Source organism: Zalophus californianus, chromosome 3, assembly GCF_009762305.2.
Source record: "Zalophus californianus isolate mZalCal1 chromosome 3, mZalCal1.pri.v2, whole genome shotgun sequence".
Classification (NCBI taxonomy): Eukaryota; Metazoa; Chordata; class Mammalia; order Carnivora; family Otariidae; genus Zalophus; species Zalophus californianus.
The window spans coordinates 148,399,381-148,417,266 of NC_045597.1; the positions used below are offsets into that span (position 1 = coordinate 148,399,381).

Consider the following 17,886-nt stretch of genomic DNA (forward strand, 5'->3'; position numbering starts at 1 on the left):
ATCCCTGGAAAATTACAAAGCATGAATCTTAAAGTGCTCAAAATTAATGGAATTTGACAGAATTACTGAGTGTGGAATAAGCACTGGTACAAATCAATACATATTCTTATATACCAGAAGTAGTCAGCAGTTATGGAAATAATGAAATCCCTCTCAAACAACAAGGGCAAACAAAATATGCAGGGAAACCTAAAAAAAACTGTGAAATAACCATATGTTGGGGAAAATAAACTACCAAATGTTACTGATAGACCTTAAAAAAAGAAAACTAAAAACTAAAACCCTGGATAAATGACAAAACATTATAATTTCTTTAGAAAGCCTGAATATTGTAAAGATTTCAGTTCTTCCTAATTTATAGATTTAGTGCATTAAAAAAAAAATCCTGGCAGAATAATCCTTGGAGAATAAATGTATAAAAATACCTGGAAATCATTTTAAAAGAATATTTATTAGAGGCAATTTGCCATTTCAAATAACTAAAATATTATATAGCTACACAATTAAAACTGATACTGTGGTACAAATCAGATACATGTATAAGAAACTGTAATCTATGATAAGGTACAATTATAAATCAGTGAGAAAAGGCTGAATATTCAGTAAGTAGCGTTAGGATGTTTTGGTTAATTATCTGGAGTAAATGAATTTGGTTTCATACTCCAAATATATTTCTCATAGAGTTCAAATGTGGAAAATCAAATCCTATTAAACACAAAAAAATTAAAAAAACTACCTGATTTTTTAAAAATTAGGATGGTCTGGGGCACCTGGGTGGCTCAGATGGTTAAGCGTCTGCCTTCGGCTCAGGTCATGATCCCAGGGTCCTGGGATCGATTCCCGCATCCGGCTCCCTGCTCCTTGGGAGCCTGCTTCTCCCTCTGCTTCTCTCTCTCTCTCTCTCTCCGTCTCTCATGAATAAATAAATAAAATCTTTAAAAAAAAATTAGGATGGTCTGCATAAACTTTAATGAAAGAGGTCATAAAAAGCAGATTTCACTATTTTTAAAAAAGGTACCATATAGCATGGTGACTATAGTTAATAATACTGTTGCATATTTGAAAGTTGTTAAGAGAGTAGATCTTAAAAGTTCTTATCATAGGGAAAAATGTAACTATGTATGGTGGTGGATCTTAACTAGACTTACTGTGATCATTTTGCAATATATACAAATACTGAATCATGTTGTACACCTGAAGCTAATAAATTGTTAATTATCTCTAAGAAATAGGGCCAAGGAAAAATATGAGACAATAAGAAGTAATATATTTTTAAAAGACCTGAGAGAAGGCAAGTGAAAGAGAGTGCACAAGGAGGGGGAGGGGCAGAGGGAGAGGCAGAGAATCCCAACGTGGGGCTTGATCTCACAACCCTGAGATCATGATCTGAGCCAAAACCAAGAGTCAGATGCTTAACCGACTGAGCCACCCAGGTGCCGGTAGGAGGAATATTCTGTTTTTTTTTTTTTTAAGATTTTATTTATTTATTTGACAGCGAGAGACAGCTAGAGAGGCAACACAAGCAGGGGCAGTGGGAGAGGGAGAAGCAGGCTCCCGGCTGAGCAGGGAGCCCGATGGAGGGCTCGATTCCAGAACCTGGGATCATGACCTGAGCCAAAGGCAGGCCCTTAACAACCGAGCCACCCAGGCGCCCCGGAATATTCTTATTATGCAAATAATTCATGCAAATTAGTAAGAAAACACCAAGGCCCTGGCTGAATAAGGTAAATGGACAAAATTATGACATAGCAATTTTCAAAAAGAGAAAAACTAATGATTTGTCACTAAGTGTGACAAAATGTTTTATCTTCCTAATAGTCTCAGATTTGTACACCAAAGACATACACATTTCTTAGATTCTTTACCTTAGAAACATTTTTAAAAAGTGCATACTCAGTGTTGACAAAGTGAGGTGTGATGAGTATCCTCAAACATGGCTGGTGGGAGTACAAGTCAACAAAATGATCTGGATAACAATTTTGAAATGTGTGTGTCAAAAGTCTTTAAAATCTTCATAACCTTTGACCAGTATTCCGCTGCTAGTAATCTCTCCTAAAGACAAATAACTAAAGTTGACAGATATTCATATATAAGGATGTTGATTATTTTTGCAATAATAGTGAAAATGAAAACAATCTAAGTATATAGTATAGTGGTTCAGTAAGTCTTGATACTTCAAGAAATGAAATATGTGACCTTGAAAATAGAAATAGAAAAGGTTTCTATTGAGGGACAGAAATGCTTATATTACCTTAAATGAAAAAGTAGGGTAAAAATATTCTGTATATAATATTATTTTTTAAAAAAACTCAGGAAAAAATCCATAAAGAGTATACTGAAATATTAGTACTTATTGTCTTTGTTGTGAGATTGTGATGACCATCACTTTCTTCTCCTTTATTTCTCAACCTTTCCATAGTGGATATTCATCCCTTTTATAATGAGAAACATTTTGTCAGTGAAAGGAAATCTACATGTAAATTTTAGTGAAGTTCAGAAGTTTTTCCTCAGGTTTCATAACAAACTGTCAGGGCTGCCCCCATTTTAAGCTACCTCTGACTGAGAGAGTAGCCAAATACGGGAAAGTGCCCTAATTATAATCATCTCAAGGTCCAAGCTACTACCCTAACACTTTCTCTCCAATCTGATAAAGCCATTAAAGTCTATTAATGGCTTCTGAATTAAAATTACACTTTTGCCTGGTAGTCTTTTTCTGTTGTAGGAAAAAGTATATTTTGTTTTATATCCATTCATATCTTTTTATGTTTTATCTTTTTTCTATTTCCTTTACAGCTCTTTGGAATATCTTAAAACATGAAAAGTATTCCCATGCAAATCTGTTTTATCCTGTCCTAAGTGATTTAGGGATATTATTTTATTTCTATTAAATTCAAATACTTATATTGGATAGAGGAGAGCTATCAAATGAGAACTCACTTTTAGTAAGTTTATTTGATCTCTTCTTATAAAATGGTCTTTTGTTCCTGCTGCTTCTGACCTTGAAATAATGTAGTTGTCTTTCAGGTCCTCTGCACTTGTCCCACCAGTTACTGAAGGCGCCTACTCTTGCAGGCAGATCTGGCCTCCTCCTGCATTACTACCAGTGGTTGCCTGTGGATCATTTGTTCATTATGTGTTCAACTGTTTTCCTGCTCTGCCAACCCAGAGGCTGGCAGACCCTACTGTGTAATGAAGCGCGCTGCGCCCTTATGCAGGAAGTTTGAAAAAAAACAAGCAAGCAGTGGATGTAGTCTCTGTCTCAGAGAACCTTGAATTGTGGAGCCAAGATTTTGTAAAAATCATTAGAAGGACCTAATAAGTAACCATTATATAGAGAAAATAGCAGAGGATTTTTCAGGATTATTCAAGCATTTAACCTGACTGTTTATAACTGGGGTTAGGGACTATCATTAGTCACTTTGGTACAAACTACTGGAAATAGGCTTAAGTAAAATAAAATTGACCCCTGGCCTTTTTTTCTCACTTTACTGTATCTTCTGTTTCCCCCCTCCATCGTACTTTACATTTATGTTTCCTTGTTTCCACAGTTCCCCCTCCCCTCGCCCCCATATTTTAGAGACTGCCGGAATAGACTATATTTACCTAGTTTTCCCCCACATTTAATAAAACATTTTAATTGTGCTGTATTTCACAGTATATTCATCAGTTACACTTTCACTGTTCCCGCAAAGCCAAGCAAATATATGGCTCTTTGAAGACACTGTTTTAATTACTGGGAAATTAGCTGGTAAGTACAACTCTTCTCAGTGATAATAATCACTTTAATTATGTAACTGTACTTCACTAGTGAATCAATGTTGGTTATCCCTTGGAAAAAACCCTAAATTGATCAGGGAGGATTAGTACTGCTCTAAGTTGATCTGAACTGGTTCTTATTTCACTGTCAGACTTACAGTGTGGGGTTTTGTGCTCGTCCTTTACTGTTTTAGCACCACCACCACCACCTCCCACCCCTGCCCGAGTAGGTACATTTGACTTTTGGAAATGTTACACAGAGATTCTCAACTTCTTTTCAAAACACCTCTCTCACTGGGCTTTAGTGGTTAGTGAAATTGGTTTGCAGGCACCTTCATCCCTGCATCTAGCATTAAGCCTGCTGCCTGAGCAGGGAAAAGCCCGAGACCAGGTAAGGTCTTTCCTCAGCAGATGGGATTCACCCCACTTGCATATCCCACAGGAAGCCTTATTTTAGGTCTGATTCAAGCTGTGGTCTCCAGTTTCACTTTACCAACCCTGAGAAAGACTGTTTCAGGCTTACCTCTCCCCCCACTGCCACCCCCCATCTTCCTTAATAGTCCTTAGGGGGAAACCCCAGCATTTAGTCACTCTTTTACTGCATATTGTATAAAACCTCTATAGATGACGACAATTTGCCTTTTTTGGGGGGGGGAATTAATGTTTAGGATTGAGCATAATAGGAATGACTGGTAGAAGCAGAAAATCTTCAAAAATAGAGTCCAATAACAGTCACAGTCAAAGAAATTGTGAAAGTTCATTTTCAGAAGGTTATCTTATTTATTTCTAAAGTATTAAAAAATATCATTTGGGAAAAAAAACTCAGGCATGATTAATTTTGGAGTCATTTACTGAGGAAAGTAGCAGAATCTCTTACTCTTGAACTCGAATGCATTTAACAGAACTGTGAGCTGCTGAGTTTGCTGGTGCACGGCCAAATGGGTGCACGTGGCATTGTGCGTAGACGGATGACAATTAAATCGGAACTACTGACGACAGAGAGAGGCTACATTTTATGCTGTTGGGACCTTAACAAAAACAGTCCCTCTTCAGCAATTTGTTTTGGTTTTGTTTTGACACCTTCCTAGTTCTTACTGTCCTCTTCAAACTCCATTACAAATTGTAATTTCCTTCAGAATATATGAAATGGATTAGTGTGAACATGCCCATGGGCCACTCTTTTGCATTTTACCAAGCAATAGTGAATGCTCATTTGTCTGGAAAATACTAGCTATGTCTTGGTGCGTCTCCATAACACGGAGCTCTCTTGAGGTCTCAGATCACTTTTACTGCCTCATTTCCTTAAGAGTTGAGCTATTGATAGGGCTAATGAGGAAGGGATGGATGTTTCTGCAGATGTTAAATCCTTCCTTAGAAAATGCCCATCTTCATTTCTCAACTTCCATAAAACGCTTATATTTTTTTTTCCAGGATTTGATCAAAAAAGTGTATGGTTTATGCAATGAAAATGTGTTAGGTTTGTGTGTATTTGTGGGAAAGGGAGCAGGAGAAATTTGAAACTTCAGGAATGTACAAACCTTAGAGAAGCTCAGCCAGACATTTTACTTAGTGTACATGTTTTCAATTGTAAGAAATTTGGGGCTTCAACATAATTAAGGCATATATTTTAAGTTTTTAACTCTGTATTTGGAAATAACTTCAAATATAGAAATAATTTCAAAATACAGAAAAGTTGGAAGAATCAGAGACAAATAACTCCTGTATACCCTTTACTCAGATTCACCTATTAATAACATTTTATTCCATTTGCTTTACTATGTGTATTGTGCTCTGGGTATGCCTTTTTTTTTTTTTTCCTGAACCATTTGAAAGTAAGTTACACATATCATGGTGTTTTACTTCTAAATACCTAAGCATGCAATTCCTAAGAATTAGGGTTATTAAGTAGCCATGGCACAGTTCAGCAAAACTATTTTGTTAGGATAACTTATCATCCAAATTCCTGTTTTGTCCACTGACACATTTTTTTTTTCTGACTCCATTTTAGGGTCAGGTGTTACATTCAGTTTTCATGTCTCAGTTAGCTTCCATTAATCTGAAATTCAAGACATATTTTAAAAGAGTAAGGTGTAGATAGTATGTGTAAAGTGATCAGATGGAAGGTATAAGAGTACTTAAACAATTAATGATTAAATTTAACAATTTAACCAAACAAGAATAATGTGTTTTTTTATTTATATCCCTTATTTTCCAGGTATTATTTTTCTAGCTTCATATGTAAACTATATACTGATTTTGAGAATTATATTACATTTTATTTATCATGTACTGGTACTTTTAAAATTCTAATAATTTAACTGATTGCTTCTGTGTTTCTCAGTGACCTTTAAAGTCAAAGCAATAGTTGATGTTTTTGATAAGTTTTAATGATTTAAGAGTTGACCCTTGGATTGTTAAAAATGCATTAATTACAGAAGTATCAATATTCTGAGTTCTCACTCCCTAAGTTATATTAAAGGATAGTGAATTCAAAGTTATTAACATGAGATAACATTTATAAATGGAATGATACTTGGATTGGTTCCAGCCCATTCTGGAATGCACCATTAACTCTACTGTTACAGAAATGAAACCCCAAGTGAACCATATGGACTAAAATGGTATGTGGGTCCCTGGAGTGAAACCCAAAAAAAGGGTGAAGAAATTCTGGACAGAAGAATCAAGCAGTTTCTAGGGTAAAGGGCCTTGTGTGATCTAAAGAAAGGAAGATTTATTTATTTCAGTTTTGAATTTAAAATAATGAGATGTTAAAGTGTCCTAAGCAATGATGCTCTGCTTGAAACGCATTTGTTTTGTCTATTTATTAATGAGGTTTCCCTTTTCCAGATGCCAAATCTCAACCAAGTGTTCAGTTTTCAAAAGCCTTAATTAAACTACCCGACAACCATCACATTAACAATGTAACAGGCTATCTTACAGTTCTACAACAATTTTTGAAAGTGGACAATTTCCTGTATACAACTGGAATTACTCTCAATAAATCAGGTATTACCTACTTTTTACATAATCATAGTTATAAGAAATAGTACATAAAGCTAGTTATTAAAATGTTTATAGGAAATTCCCTTTTATCCAATGAAAGAAAGGTTATACTAGAATCTTCTGCATACATTTTATAAAGTTAATGGAAAATTTAAGTTGCAGGATATTACTATCCAAAGGAGGTAAACAAGGTATAGGAAACAGTAATATGTTGTATAACTTTGCAAGTTAAAAAATGTATTTAAAAATGAAAATTTGATTTAAAGAAGTTTATACATATTTTTATAATTTGACCTTCTAGTCAATCTTACCAAATTAATTATCAATAATTGTTAGACATAAAAAAGTTTGTCTACGGCCATACCACCCTGAACGTGCCCGATCTCGTCTGATCTCGGAAGCTAAGCAGGGTCGGGCCTGGTTAGTACTTGGATGGGAGACATAAAAAAGTTTATAGATTAGAGTAAGCAATTGGGAGTTTTTCTTCTCAAATATATTTGATATTCCCTATGAGTAAAATTATAAATATTTTAAAAATATATACTGTTGACCCTTGAACAATGCAGGGGTTGTCCCCCCCACTGTTAAAAACTTGTATAACTTTTGATTCTCCAAAAACCTAACTACTAATAGCCTACTGTTGACCAGAAGCCCTACCAGTAACAGTCTATTAAAACATATTTTGTGTATGTTATATACTATATTCTTACAATAAGCTAGAGAAAGGAACATGTTAAGAAAATCATAAGAGAAAATACATTTATAGTACTGTATTTATTAAAAAGAGCCCACATAAGTGGGCCTGCTCGTTCAAATCCATGTTGTTCAGAGTCAACTCTATCCCAGATTCAACAGCGTGTACGTACCTACGGCTGGTCATGACCTAAAAGGTAAGAGGATGATGGAATGTTACATTTTATTTAATACACCCATGAATAAACCCCATAAAAATCTCTTTCCTCTGTACATCCACATTTGTGCCACCAGTTCTGCCACTTGTTGCAACATACACTGTTTTTAAAAATCACCTCAGACGGTCTGTAATTTTGGTGACTTAAGTTGTGCCATATTTTGGTCCATTTCCTTTGGGGAACAGCCGGAAAGTAAAGTAATAAACACATAGATGTTTGGGTTTTGTTTTCTTTCTTACCTGCTGCAGCGATGCTTCCTTCCTCCTTCTCTGTACTTTTCCACTCCCTCAGTGATGGGCACTTCCTTCCAAATTGTTCTCTCAGGGGTCAGCTTCTTGAAGAAGCCAATCTAAGATACCTGCCCAGATTTTTCAGACGCGTACAAACATTTACAAGAATACCAGTGTACCAGGTCACAGATGAAGCTCATGTAGCACTGGAGAGCTGGAGAGTTTTTATGGACGAGACTCATTAGGTTCAGTGAGAAGGGGACATAATATACTCTCCCTTCCAGCATTCCTCTACCGCCTGCTTTTGAGATTATTCATTTAATGTTTCAGTATCTTGAGAACACTGCTAACATTTTAAAAGTTCTAGAGCAGTGCTGTCAAATGGGAATGTTGTGCTCTATCCAGTATGGTAGCTATTAGCCACATGTGCCTGTTGAGCTCCTGAAGTATGACTAGTGCACTGAGGAACTAAAGCACTAATTTCCTTTAAATTTAAGTTGCCACATGTTGCTGGTGGCTTACTTCTAGAGCTCTGTGAATATGAAAGTGTTTTTTAAAGTTGCCTCCTTTTCATTATCTTTAATCCTTTTCCCTGCCCCATTCTCTCTTCCTTGAGTTGGCCTTATCCCAAGTGGTGGTGGTGGGGTTGATCTTATCAGCTTCAGCTGCATTTAGTATGTGAAGCCACTGACTGCAAAGAACTGGGGGGGTGGGGGTGGAGTTAAAAGCAGTCACCTCAGAAAGCCAGCAGGCTTTACCAAGTAGTTTGATACAAGAAAATACAATTACTAACAGATTACTTGATAATTTCTTTGGGCTTACATTGGACTTTTACTAGTGTAACTAGTCTGTAAAATATGTATGGCATTATTTTGCTCATCTTATGATTAGTGTTTCAGGAAGCTTACAAAGATGTTTAATTGAAGTTTTTCATTAAGCCAACAGTTGCTCTGTCTGATAACTGAAGATATACACCAGGTATAGTAGAAGTGATAATGAGAATTCCTTTCCACGGACTCAAAGGCCTTCTGCTATTTCTACCTCTCTGCCCCTCAGCCTTCTTTCATCCTTGCACATACCAAGATCACTTCTGATTTGGGGGCTTTTCACTTTCTGAGGTCTTTGCATGGATGGCCCCTTAATCATTTGGCCACGGCTCACACATCCCCTCCTCAGAGAGGCAGCTTTTATGACCCTGCAATTACATTGCCTTTCCAGAATTTCCTCAAAGCCCTGGTAAGGTACCTTCTACCACACACTTACATTTGAATGGGGGGAAAACTGATAATGGGCAAAGAAATGGAAAAAAGCATTTTTGATAGTATGAGGATTGTGAAAAAAATATTGCAAGCCAGTGTAAGAGATCATGTATCCACTGCATCTCTGGAACCAAGATGAGTATGTGGTGCCAGTAGGGGCTCGTTACAAATATTTGCTAAATGAATGAACAAAACTCTAGCTTTTAAGCTGAAGATTCAAGTTTATCCATGAAGAGCAAATAATATGTAATAAATATGCCTTAGTCAACTCTTTCTAATGTATTAGTAAATTTAATTGGGAAATCTAAAATTACCAAATTATTTGTAGAAAATTTATATTAAATTGTAACATCCTTAACCATGTTACTTTATTCATTATAAATATTCTGGTTACATTATTACTTTGGCATTGCTAATATTTAAAAACAAAACAAATGCATTTTCTACTCTTTTCCCGTCAGTGATAGAGAAATATAGGTAGCTCCTGATATTTAAGAAGGCATGTTATAAATTATATGTATAATCATACTTTAAAACCTTAGGCAAAACACTATAACCAATTCTATTAATCTCACTTTCCCTGCTTTTCAAGCTTTGAAATCTAAGTAATATTTTAATGCTTATATTTAGCCTATTAATCAAATATACATCAAAGCTTATTACCTTTATCAGCTAACAATATTGCTGATTTTGTTTCATGTTTGTCAAACCTATCAAATTTGCATTTTGAGTCAGAACATTTTTTACACAAGGTAACTTTAAGGAGTATAACTGAGTCTGTTGGTCCTAGTACTTGAAACAAATGCTCTTGGAAGCAGGAGAGACCAAGTTTTAGACCCATATCTGTATTGATGATGTGATATGGTAGAACCTTTATTTGGGTAGTATACTAGTGAGATGTATTTTTGTTGTTGTTTTGTAGGTTTTTAAAACACTGAATTAGATTCCAGTGACCTTAAACCACATTACTCCGAAAGACTTAGATCTCTAGGCTCATATTGATTTGTCAAGTTATATAAGTATAACCTGTATTTATGATATATTTTAAAATTCTTTAATGAGGATCCAGTATCTATTTGATATTAAAATGGATAACCCTAGGTGAATAAAGGACTTAAATATTTTAGGCCCATATTACTTTTATTAGTATGTAACGACAACCTGTATTTTGCATATGATTTTTAATAAACTGTCTTTTTTAGGTTTTGAAAGTCTTGAATTGACTCCTCTTGCTGCAATATGTGTGAAAATATATTCTGGAGGAAAAGAATTAAAGGTGGATGGCTCTATTCAAGTTTCTCTCCCCCTTCTACATACAAATGATATAAGTGCAGGGGATCACATACCTGCCTGGACATTTGATATGAACATAGGTATGTGAGCTAGGTGAAAATATTTTGGATATTGCCCTTTTTGAATGTTTGAATGTTAGCTCTTAGAAATATGTTTATATATTACTGTTAGAATTTTTTCAGCTTTATTGATGTATAATTGGCAACTTTTTATGTTTACTACAGAATTAAAATTTGTCTTATTTAAAACATTAAAATATATCATTTATATTTTGAATGTTTTATCTTTAGTAGATCACCAAATCAGTAATGTTACTATTTTAAGCACTTTAAAATGACTAAAATTGGCCCACTTTGATTAGTATAATACAACTGTGGGGAAAATGATGTCAATATACTACATTAAAAAATGGCATTATTTACTCACATTCCCATGCCTTTTTTTTAAAGCTCTATGCCCAACATGAGGCTTAAACTCACAATCCCAAGATCAAGAGTCATGTGGTTGGCCACCTGAGTGACTCAGTTAAGTGTCGAGTCCCCACGTGGAGCTCCCTGCTGGGCAGGGAGTCTCCTTCTCCCTCTGCCCCCCCCCAGTTGTGTTTTCTCCCCCCCCCCCAAAAAAAGAGTCGTGTGCTCTACTGACTGAGCCTCCCCCAAGATCTTGAATAGAAAAGTAGAAATACATTTTAAAAAATTATTTCTACTCTTACAGGCTTTTGTTTTGATAGACAATATGAACTTGTATCTAAAAGGTTGGTTAAGGCAATTGAGAAATGTATGTTAATTTCATGAAAATAAGTAACATTGTATTATTAAGATACAGAGTGCTTATTTAAAAAAAAAAATCCCAAAACAAGAAACTCAGATACCAATTTTGGTCCCTGAGTTTAGCCTCCTAAATAGACGCAGGTTTTCCTCCTCTGCCTCCCTTGGTTTTGTTCTTGTGTTTCTATATAAATAAGATGGGAGTCTTTAAGTTGCCAAAACAAAACAAAAAAAAAGGGATATGATCCATAATTGTTTTGGATGAGTCAGGATACAGAGCCTAGACAGTTTCACAGGATTTGATTCTCTCATCTGTGCTAATACTTTCTGGGATAGGATTTACCTTCAGAGTGGCAAGAAGGGTGTAGGTGCTCAGACTTTATACCTACCCAGGTTAAAGTCTAATGGAAAGAAAGATTCTTTCCCTAGTAGCAATTGCACAAGCTCTTGGGTTAATTGCAATTATAGAATGGAGTTTTCGTGCCCATCGCAGAACCCACGTTTGTGATCTGGGCTGGGGACTAAGACCAAATATAGTATGTTGTAATCACTGGAGTAAAAGCTCTAAGCCCTGGAGTCTAGTCCATTTACCAGCAGTGGGATTTTAAACCACTTATTTGAGCCTGAATTTCCTAATTTGTTGAGTAAAGAGTTGTTTTAAAACATTTCAAAGAATAGCTGTGTTGAGTTCTGATTGTTCATCCTGACAAAGGCCTTTGTCTCTAATGTACCTTCCAGTAACAAAATTTTTGAATTCATATATCAGATATGTAATGCTTAATGTGACTATTTAAAAGCAGTAAGCTGATCCATTTCCATCAAGTTTGTCTACCTTATTAAAAACACTGTTTTACATACTGTAGATCTATCATTACAGTGAATTAACAAACCAAGTACAAATATACACTGAATTTATAAAAAAGCGTTGTTATGCTGAACTCTATAAAAAGAACTGGGTTTTACTGAATTCTTTGTCTATGGATGGCATTTTATCAGATAGCATTTTATTTTACCTTTTTTTTTTTTTTAAAGTAGGCTCCACAGCTGCCCAGTACAGGGCTTGAACTCATGAGTCTGAGATCAAGACCTGAACTGAGATCAAGAGTGGGATGCTTAACTGACCCAGGCACCCCAGAGCAGATAGCATTTTAAAAAATATTCTTAAAAATTTGGTTCTAAAAGAGCCATGCCAGTAGTAATAGACCCAAACAGTATTTAATAAAAAAATTATTGAGGCCATAAAATATACATTATAAGTGTTTAATCAGAATCCCAGAACAGGGGACAAATAACCACCTATTGATAAATTTGGATTTCACTATTCACATCCTTAAGATATACCTCAATATGAACAATTTAAACATTACTTGGAGAAGCATGATTTCTCTAAATATGTATACTTTCTTATTTATAATGACTTTAGTCATAACAAGCATTCAAATCATTCTATTGTGTATATTATTATAATATGCACTATAAATATATTTTAAAGACTTTATTTCTTTATTTATTTAGAGAACACATGTGAATGAGGGGAGAGGGAGAGAAAGAATGCCAAGTAGACTCCACGCCAAGCGCAGAGCCCAACGTGGGGCTCGATCTCACGACCCTGAGATCATATCCTGAGCCAAAACCAAGAGTCAGATGCTCAACCGACTGAGCTACCCAGGCACCCCAATATGCACTCTATTATGATATAATCTATATTATCCCATGATAACATATTGCCAGAGTTTTCATAATCTTTGAAAGAGTCCTGCAAAGTATTCTATACATGACTATCAGCAAACTCCTGTCAGCATTAAAGACATATAAACTAACTGGTATTTTTTACTTGCCTTTTTATAGGTGCTTGGGTAAATCATGGCCGGGGAACAGTCAAGGCGTATAATAATCACTTAATTTGGACATATGATGCACCACATTTGGGCTACTGGATAGCAGCTCCACTTCCAGGAACTAGAGGTATTGTAAAAATGAAAGAAAAGTAATTTGAAAAGAAATCCAAATAGGCAAACTGGAATTGATATTGCTAGGTCTTGATTTTATTGTAAACATTGCCACTTACCGACTGTATAACGTCAGAAAAAGCTTCTAGTCTCTTGATCTCAGCTTTATTTTAATATTTTTTCATGTGTATAAGATTAAGCTCAATGAACTCTAAGGTCCTTTATAGCTATGGTGTCTGATGAATCTGTGAAGTATAAAGTTTGTTCAAATCACATGTTTACTTTTCAAGAATAAATTCCATCCACATCAGTTAGAGCCTTGGGTTGTGAGCAATAGGAACAGATCTTGGATAATTACATAAAAATTACATAAAATTAGGATATAGGGAGTTCACAGGATCCCAGGAAAGGCTAAAGAACTAGATTCTAAAAGCCAGGAATCCTAGGGAATCCAGTTAGCAGGACGATTTGATTGTCTTTGCAAGATTGCTGTTGCATATATGGCTGACTCTGATCCTTTGCAGTCTTTTCCTCACACTGTTCCTTCATTCTAGGGATGAAGAATTTGGTTGGCCCAGACTTGGGTCATGAGCACACTCCTGGGGTTGAGGGCTGTTGAAAAATAGTGTCCCCATACTGTTTCCAAGATAAGACATGCGATACCCCAAATGAAAAGTTTGGCCTGACATAGGAACTGGAGGTGGACAAAAGCTAAGACACGTCCACTAGGAACCTTCTGTTCATATTCGAGGACAAATGAGTATTTTACTTTTCCTAGATTTAACATGCTATCAGATTATCTGTATGATTTGTAGTAAGGAAATCACACATGCATCTTCAGTTGTGTAAATCTCTCAAAATACTCAAACATTGCATGTTTTATCCATTAAATCTTCTTAAAGTCTTCTAACCTGTGTCGTGTACACTGGTTGCACCACAGGCCTGCTCCCACTTTATGGGCCTTCTGGGTGCTCACTGGGATCAGCTGAGTTGCTTCTTGGCTTTCCCTCTTGCCAGCTTTGCTAGGTCAGCCTTCCAGCCTTCAGCGCCTTCTTCCTCTTTTATCTTGTTCTCCTTTTCTCCGTTAACCTGTGAGCTGGTTGATTTAGAAAAACAAAACAAAGCAAAACTGTGTCATTTTAGTGAAGTTTTTGTGGGGAGTGTGAAGGTTGAATGCATAGGTCATTCCTACATCTTTAATCATGTGTCAGAGAGTTCTTTTGGTTTATTGAGGGTCTGGGCTCCCAGCTGAGGTGCTAGTCGGGAACAGTCCCATGCACACCCCGATCCAGGATGTGGGTGACATTTTACATACATACATTTTACATATATTTACATACATTTCTCTATAGCATTCAATCACCTAACTTTGTTATGGCTGTCTATTAAACTATTAAAAAACATTTTCAGAAAGAACAGCCTTCAAATTATTAATTTTTTTCATTTTATATTGACAACCTTTGAATTTTAAACCATGCAAGATAACAAGACTTCCCCCCCCCAATGAAACCCAAATTTAGGATTCCAATAGAAGAAATATATGAGCCATTAACCATTATGATCAAGGGGGATGTTCTCCCTGTTTTTGTTTGAACTTAGTGCTTACGAGATTATTTATTCAGAAACCAGAGGGTGGTTACTTTTGTTCTTCATGATGCAAAATATCCTGCAGTCCCGCCAGCTGTCTGGCCTTATTTCATTCTAGATTTGCAACTATAATGAAATATTGATGAAAAAGAACAATTAATATTTAATACTTCAACTCAACTAAATGCAAGTTATTTCATTTCTAATAAACATAACCTAAAGAACACATGAGTTTTATAGAGAAATGTACTTTACACGAAAAATATACCTGAAATCAATTTATATAAGATGACTATGAATTATAAAAGTCAAGTAATTTTCTAGAGTAGGTGGAAGTTTTGTTTTAGCTTATATGTCGGAAAAGATTTTGTATGAATCAGAGTACTAAAATACAAGTGTGGGATTCCCATTTAGTTTGAAGTAGATAGCTTCTGATGCTTTTGAAAAATCCACCCACAAGTATATCACAGTCAAAGGAACACTATACTAGAAACACAGATAGCTTGATTATAGCTCTGGCTTTGCCAGTAAATATCTGGCTGACCTTGAAATAGGTACTTACCCATTTTAGTATTAGTTTTCTTATTTCTAAATTGTAGGAGTTGGATATGATGATCCCTAATGTCCCCCCTGCCCCAAGTGTAGATTTTGAGTAAAATCACATTTTGTAAAATCAAGGTTGGTCCTCTGATGGACTAATGTCTGGTGTGCTGGAGCTACTTTACTTAAAATTTGGTTAATAACATACTAAATCTGTTTTTTAAATAAGTCTTAAGTAGAAGTCTAGAATTCCTTGGAAAATACAAGAAATTAAAATCAAGTTGTTTTTCATAGATTTCTCTAGTAGAGTTTAAAAAACAAGTACTTAGGACTCTTTTTAAATACACATTTTCAAATATTTAAGTGAAAATATACTTTTCTGTCTTTGTCTTTTTAGGCGCGCGCGCACACACACACACAAACACACACGCATACTTTTTGCTGTTGTCCTACATATAAAATTTTGGGGAAACCCAACAGTATCAGCCTCTTATTTCCAAAAGTGTGTTCCACTGGAATCCTATACAGTGGTTCTATTGTGGAAACATATATTCATATATCCTTAGAAGTTGAATTTCATCCAGTTATTATCAAACTTTACTCCATTGCAGCTCTGGATCCTGAATAAGAATCTGCAGATAGAATTGTTACTCTTATTTCTTTTCTGTTTGAAGAAATTGCATATTGTGCAATGCTATACTTGGTTGTCTATTATTACTTACCATATATATAGGAAAGTGTGGCCAATACTGGAGTGCCTGTTCCTTTATAACCTTGAAGTTTCATTCAGCAACAATGGTGTCATACAGCTAACACTTTCTGACTGCTTCTCATGTGCTAAGCACTAAGTGTTTTAGTAAGTATTAACTTTTAATCCTTGTAACAACCCACATAGGTGAGATCTGACAGATATGAACTGAGATACAAAGTGAGGAAACTTGCCCAAGAAATAAATGAGAATGTTACGGAGTCAACAGCGATGTTGGGGTTTGAGTACAAGTCTAGAGGTCTCCACACTCAAATGAATTCCCAGGGACTTTTTCTAAAGGAGCAAAAGGGTCCTGTGGGGATGAGGGATAGAGGTGTCTGAAGGTTAAGGTAGCAACAGATACCTTCTTCCCTTTTGTAAATACTATTTTTATACTTCATCCTCACCATATCAGGCTTTATACATGGAATCTCCTGAATGGACGGGGTGGGGGTTTTCTGTTCCTCCCCAGAATGGGTGAGTGTGGAAGAAATGTGTATATTTAAAGAGAATTAAATTTTAATAGCAACTTTCTCTAAAAAAAGAAATAGACTAGGATTCTAATTGAGGCACACTGGCTCCAAAGTTTGTATGCATAACCACAATACTGATTCTCCAAAACCTTTACTACTATTCATTATTATTTATTTTTATCAAATTAGATGAAGTGAAAGTTAAAGAATCCAAAGACCTTGTGATCCTCAGTCTTTTATTCTGGACATTTCTCATGGTAAAGTTTGCCAGAAAACCAGTTGTCTCATCACTCTTATCACCTTATCATCCTGAATACATATTAGACTCTAGTTAATAATGATCAGGAGACTTGTTACATACATTTGTGAACCATGTGCAGTCTTAGTGATATTAAAACAGGTTTACCTCAACATTAGTTGCATTTATTTTCATGCAGAATCTTCATAGCCTACAACTGATCATGCCGGTGCATTAATCCACTTTTATTGCAGTTAAGCTGATTACAACAGCAGTGTATCTGTGTGTTCTCATACAGGAAGATAGTGGGTCATTTGTACCTCTGCGTGGCATCTTCTTAATCTAGAGGCCAGCCTGAAAGAGTTGCAATTTGGAATCCTTCAAGTCCTCCAATTTTCCTTTCTAGAAAACCCTTCCTACCTACTTACCTTGGCAAATTCTTTTTTGAATTTATTTTTAAAATTTCTTTTAAAATTGATTATAGCTAATAAGTCAACCCTCCCTACCAACATTCTATCCCCAAACCTCTGGGCACAGAAATATTTTCTCCTAGTTTATTCCACCAAATATTTTGCTGCCATACAACATGGGTCAGTTTTACTGCCTCCTGAAGCAAGTTTCCTCACTGCTGGGCCTGGAAGCCACTGTCGTGACTGTTGGGCTTGGCTTGGTTCAGTTCAACATTTGTTCTCATTCCAGAACATAGGCTGAAGGAATGGCAGTACTTTGGGATACACTGTTCATATATTAGAGGATCTTAGCAAGAGGGCAGGGCCATATCATGCAGCCTCATTTAAGGGGCTCACATTTCATTGAGCAGAACAAGTCAACTGATTAAGCCCAAAGTGTGGGGGAACATATGCTCCACCCACTGGGAAGCCTGCCATTGAGAGCGGAGCAACCAAATACAACCGTGTACGCATACTTAATCTGCCTTCCCCAAAATAGGACGTGGTTGAAAATTTGATCTAAAATAATATATTTTCTTTGTTTATATTGACCATTTAGGTTCAGGTATAAATGGAGACTCAAGGGACATAACTGCCTACCACACGGTGTTTCTCACAGCCATATTAGGAGGCACAGTAGTCATTGTCATTGGATTTTTTGCTGTGCTTCTTTGTTATTGCAG

At 35.8% G+C, this 17,886-nt stretch overlaps 1 protein-coding gene across 2 annotated transcripts in view; it reads left to right on the top strand.

Annotated features, from left to right (window-relative positions):
- FAM171B (family with sequence similarity 171 member B) overlaps positions 1-17,886 on the top strand; it is a 61,890-nt gene that overhangs the window by 39,243 nt on the left and 4,761 nt on the right. Inside the window, exons 3-8 of one of the 2 annotated variants that reach the window (XM_027589500.2) lie at positions 3,656-3,748; positions 6,604-6,762; positions 7,557-7,649; positions 10,362-10,532; positions 13,068-13,184; positions 17,763-17,886. In XM_027589500.2, coding sequence (XP_027445301.1) covers positions 3,656-3,748; positions 6,604-6,762; positions 7,557-7,649; positions 10,362-10,532; positions 13,068-13,184; positions 17,763-17,886 — 757 coding nt within the window. The remainder of the gene's footprint in view (positions 1-3,655; positions 3,749-6,603; positions 6,763-7,556; positions 7,650-10,361; positions 10,533-13,067; positions 13,185-17,762) is intronic. The other variant, XM_027589501.2, reaches the window with a different exon arrangement.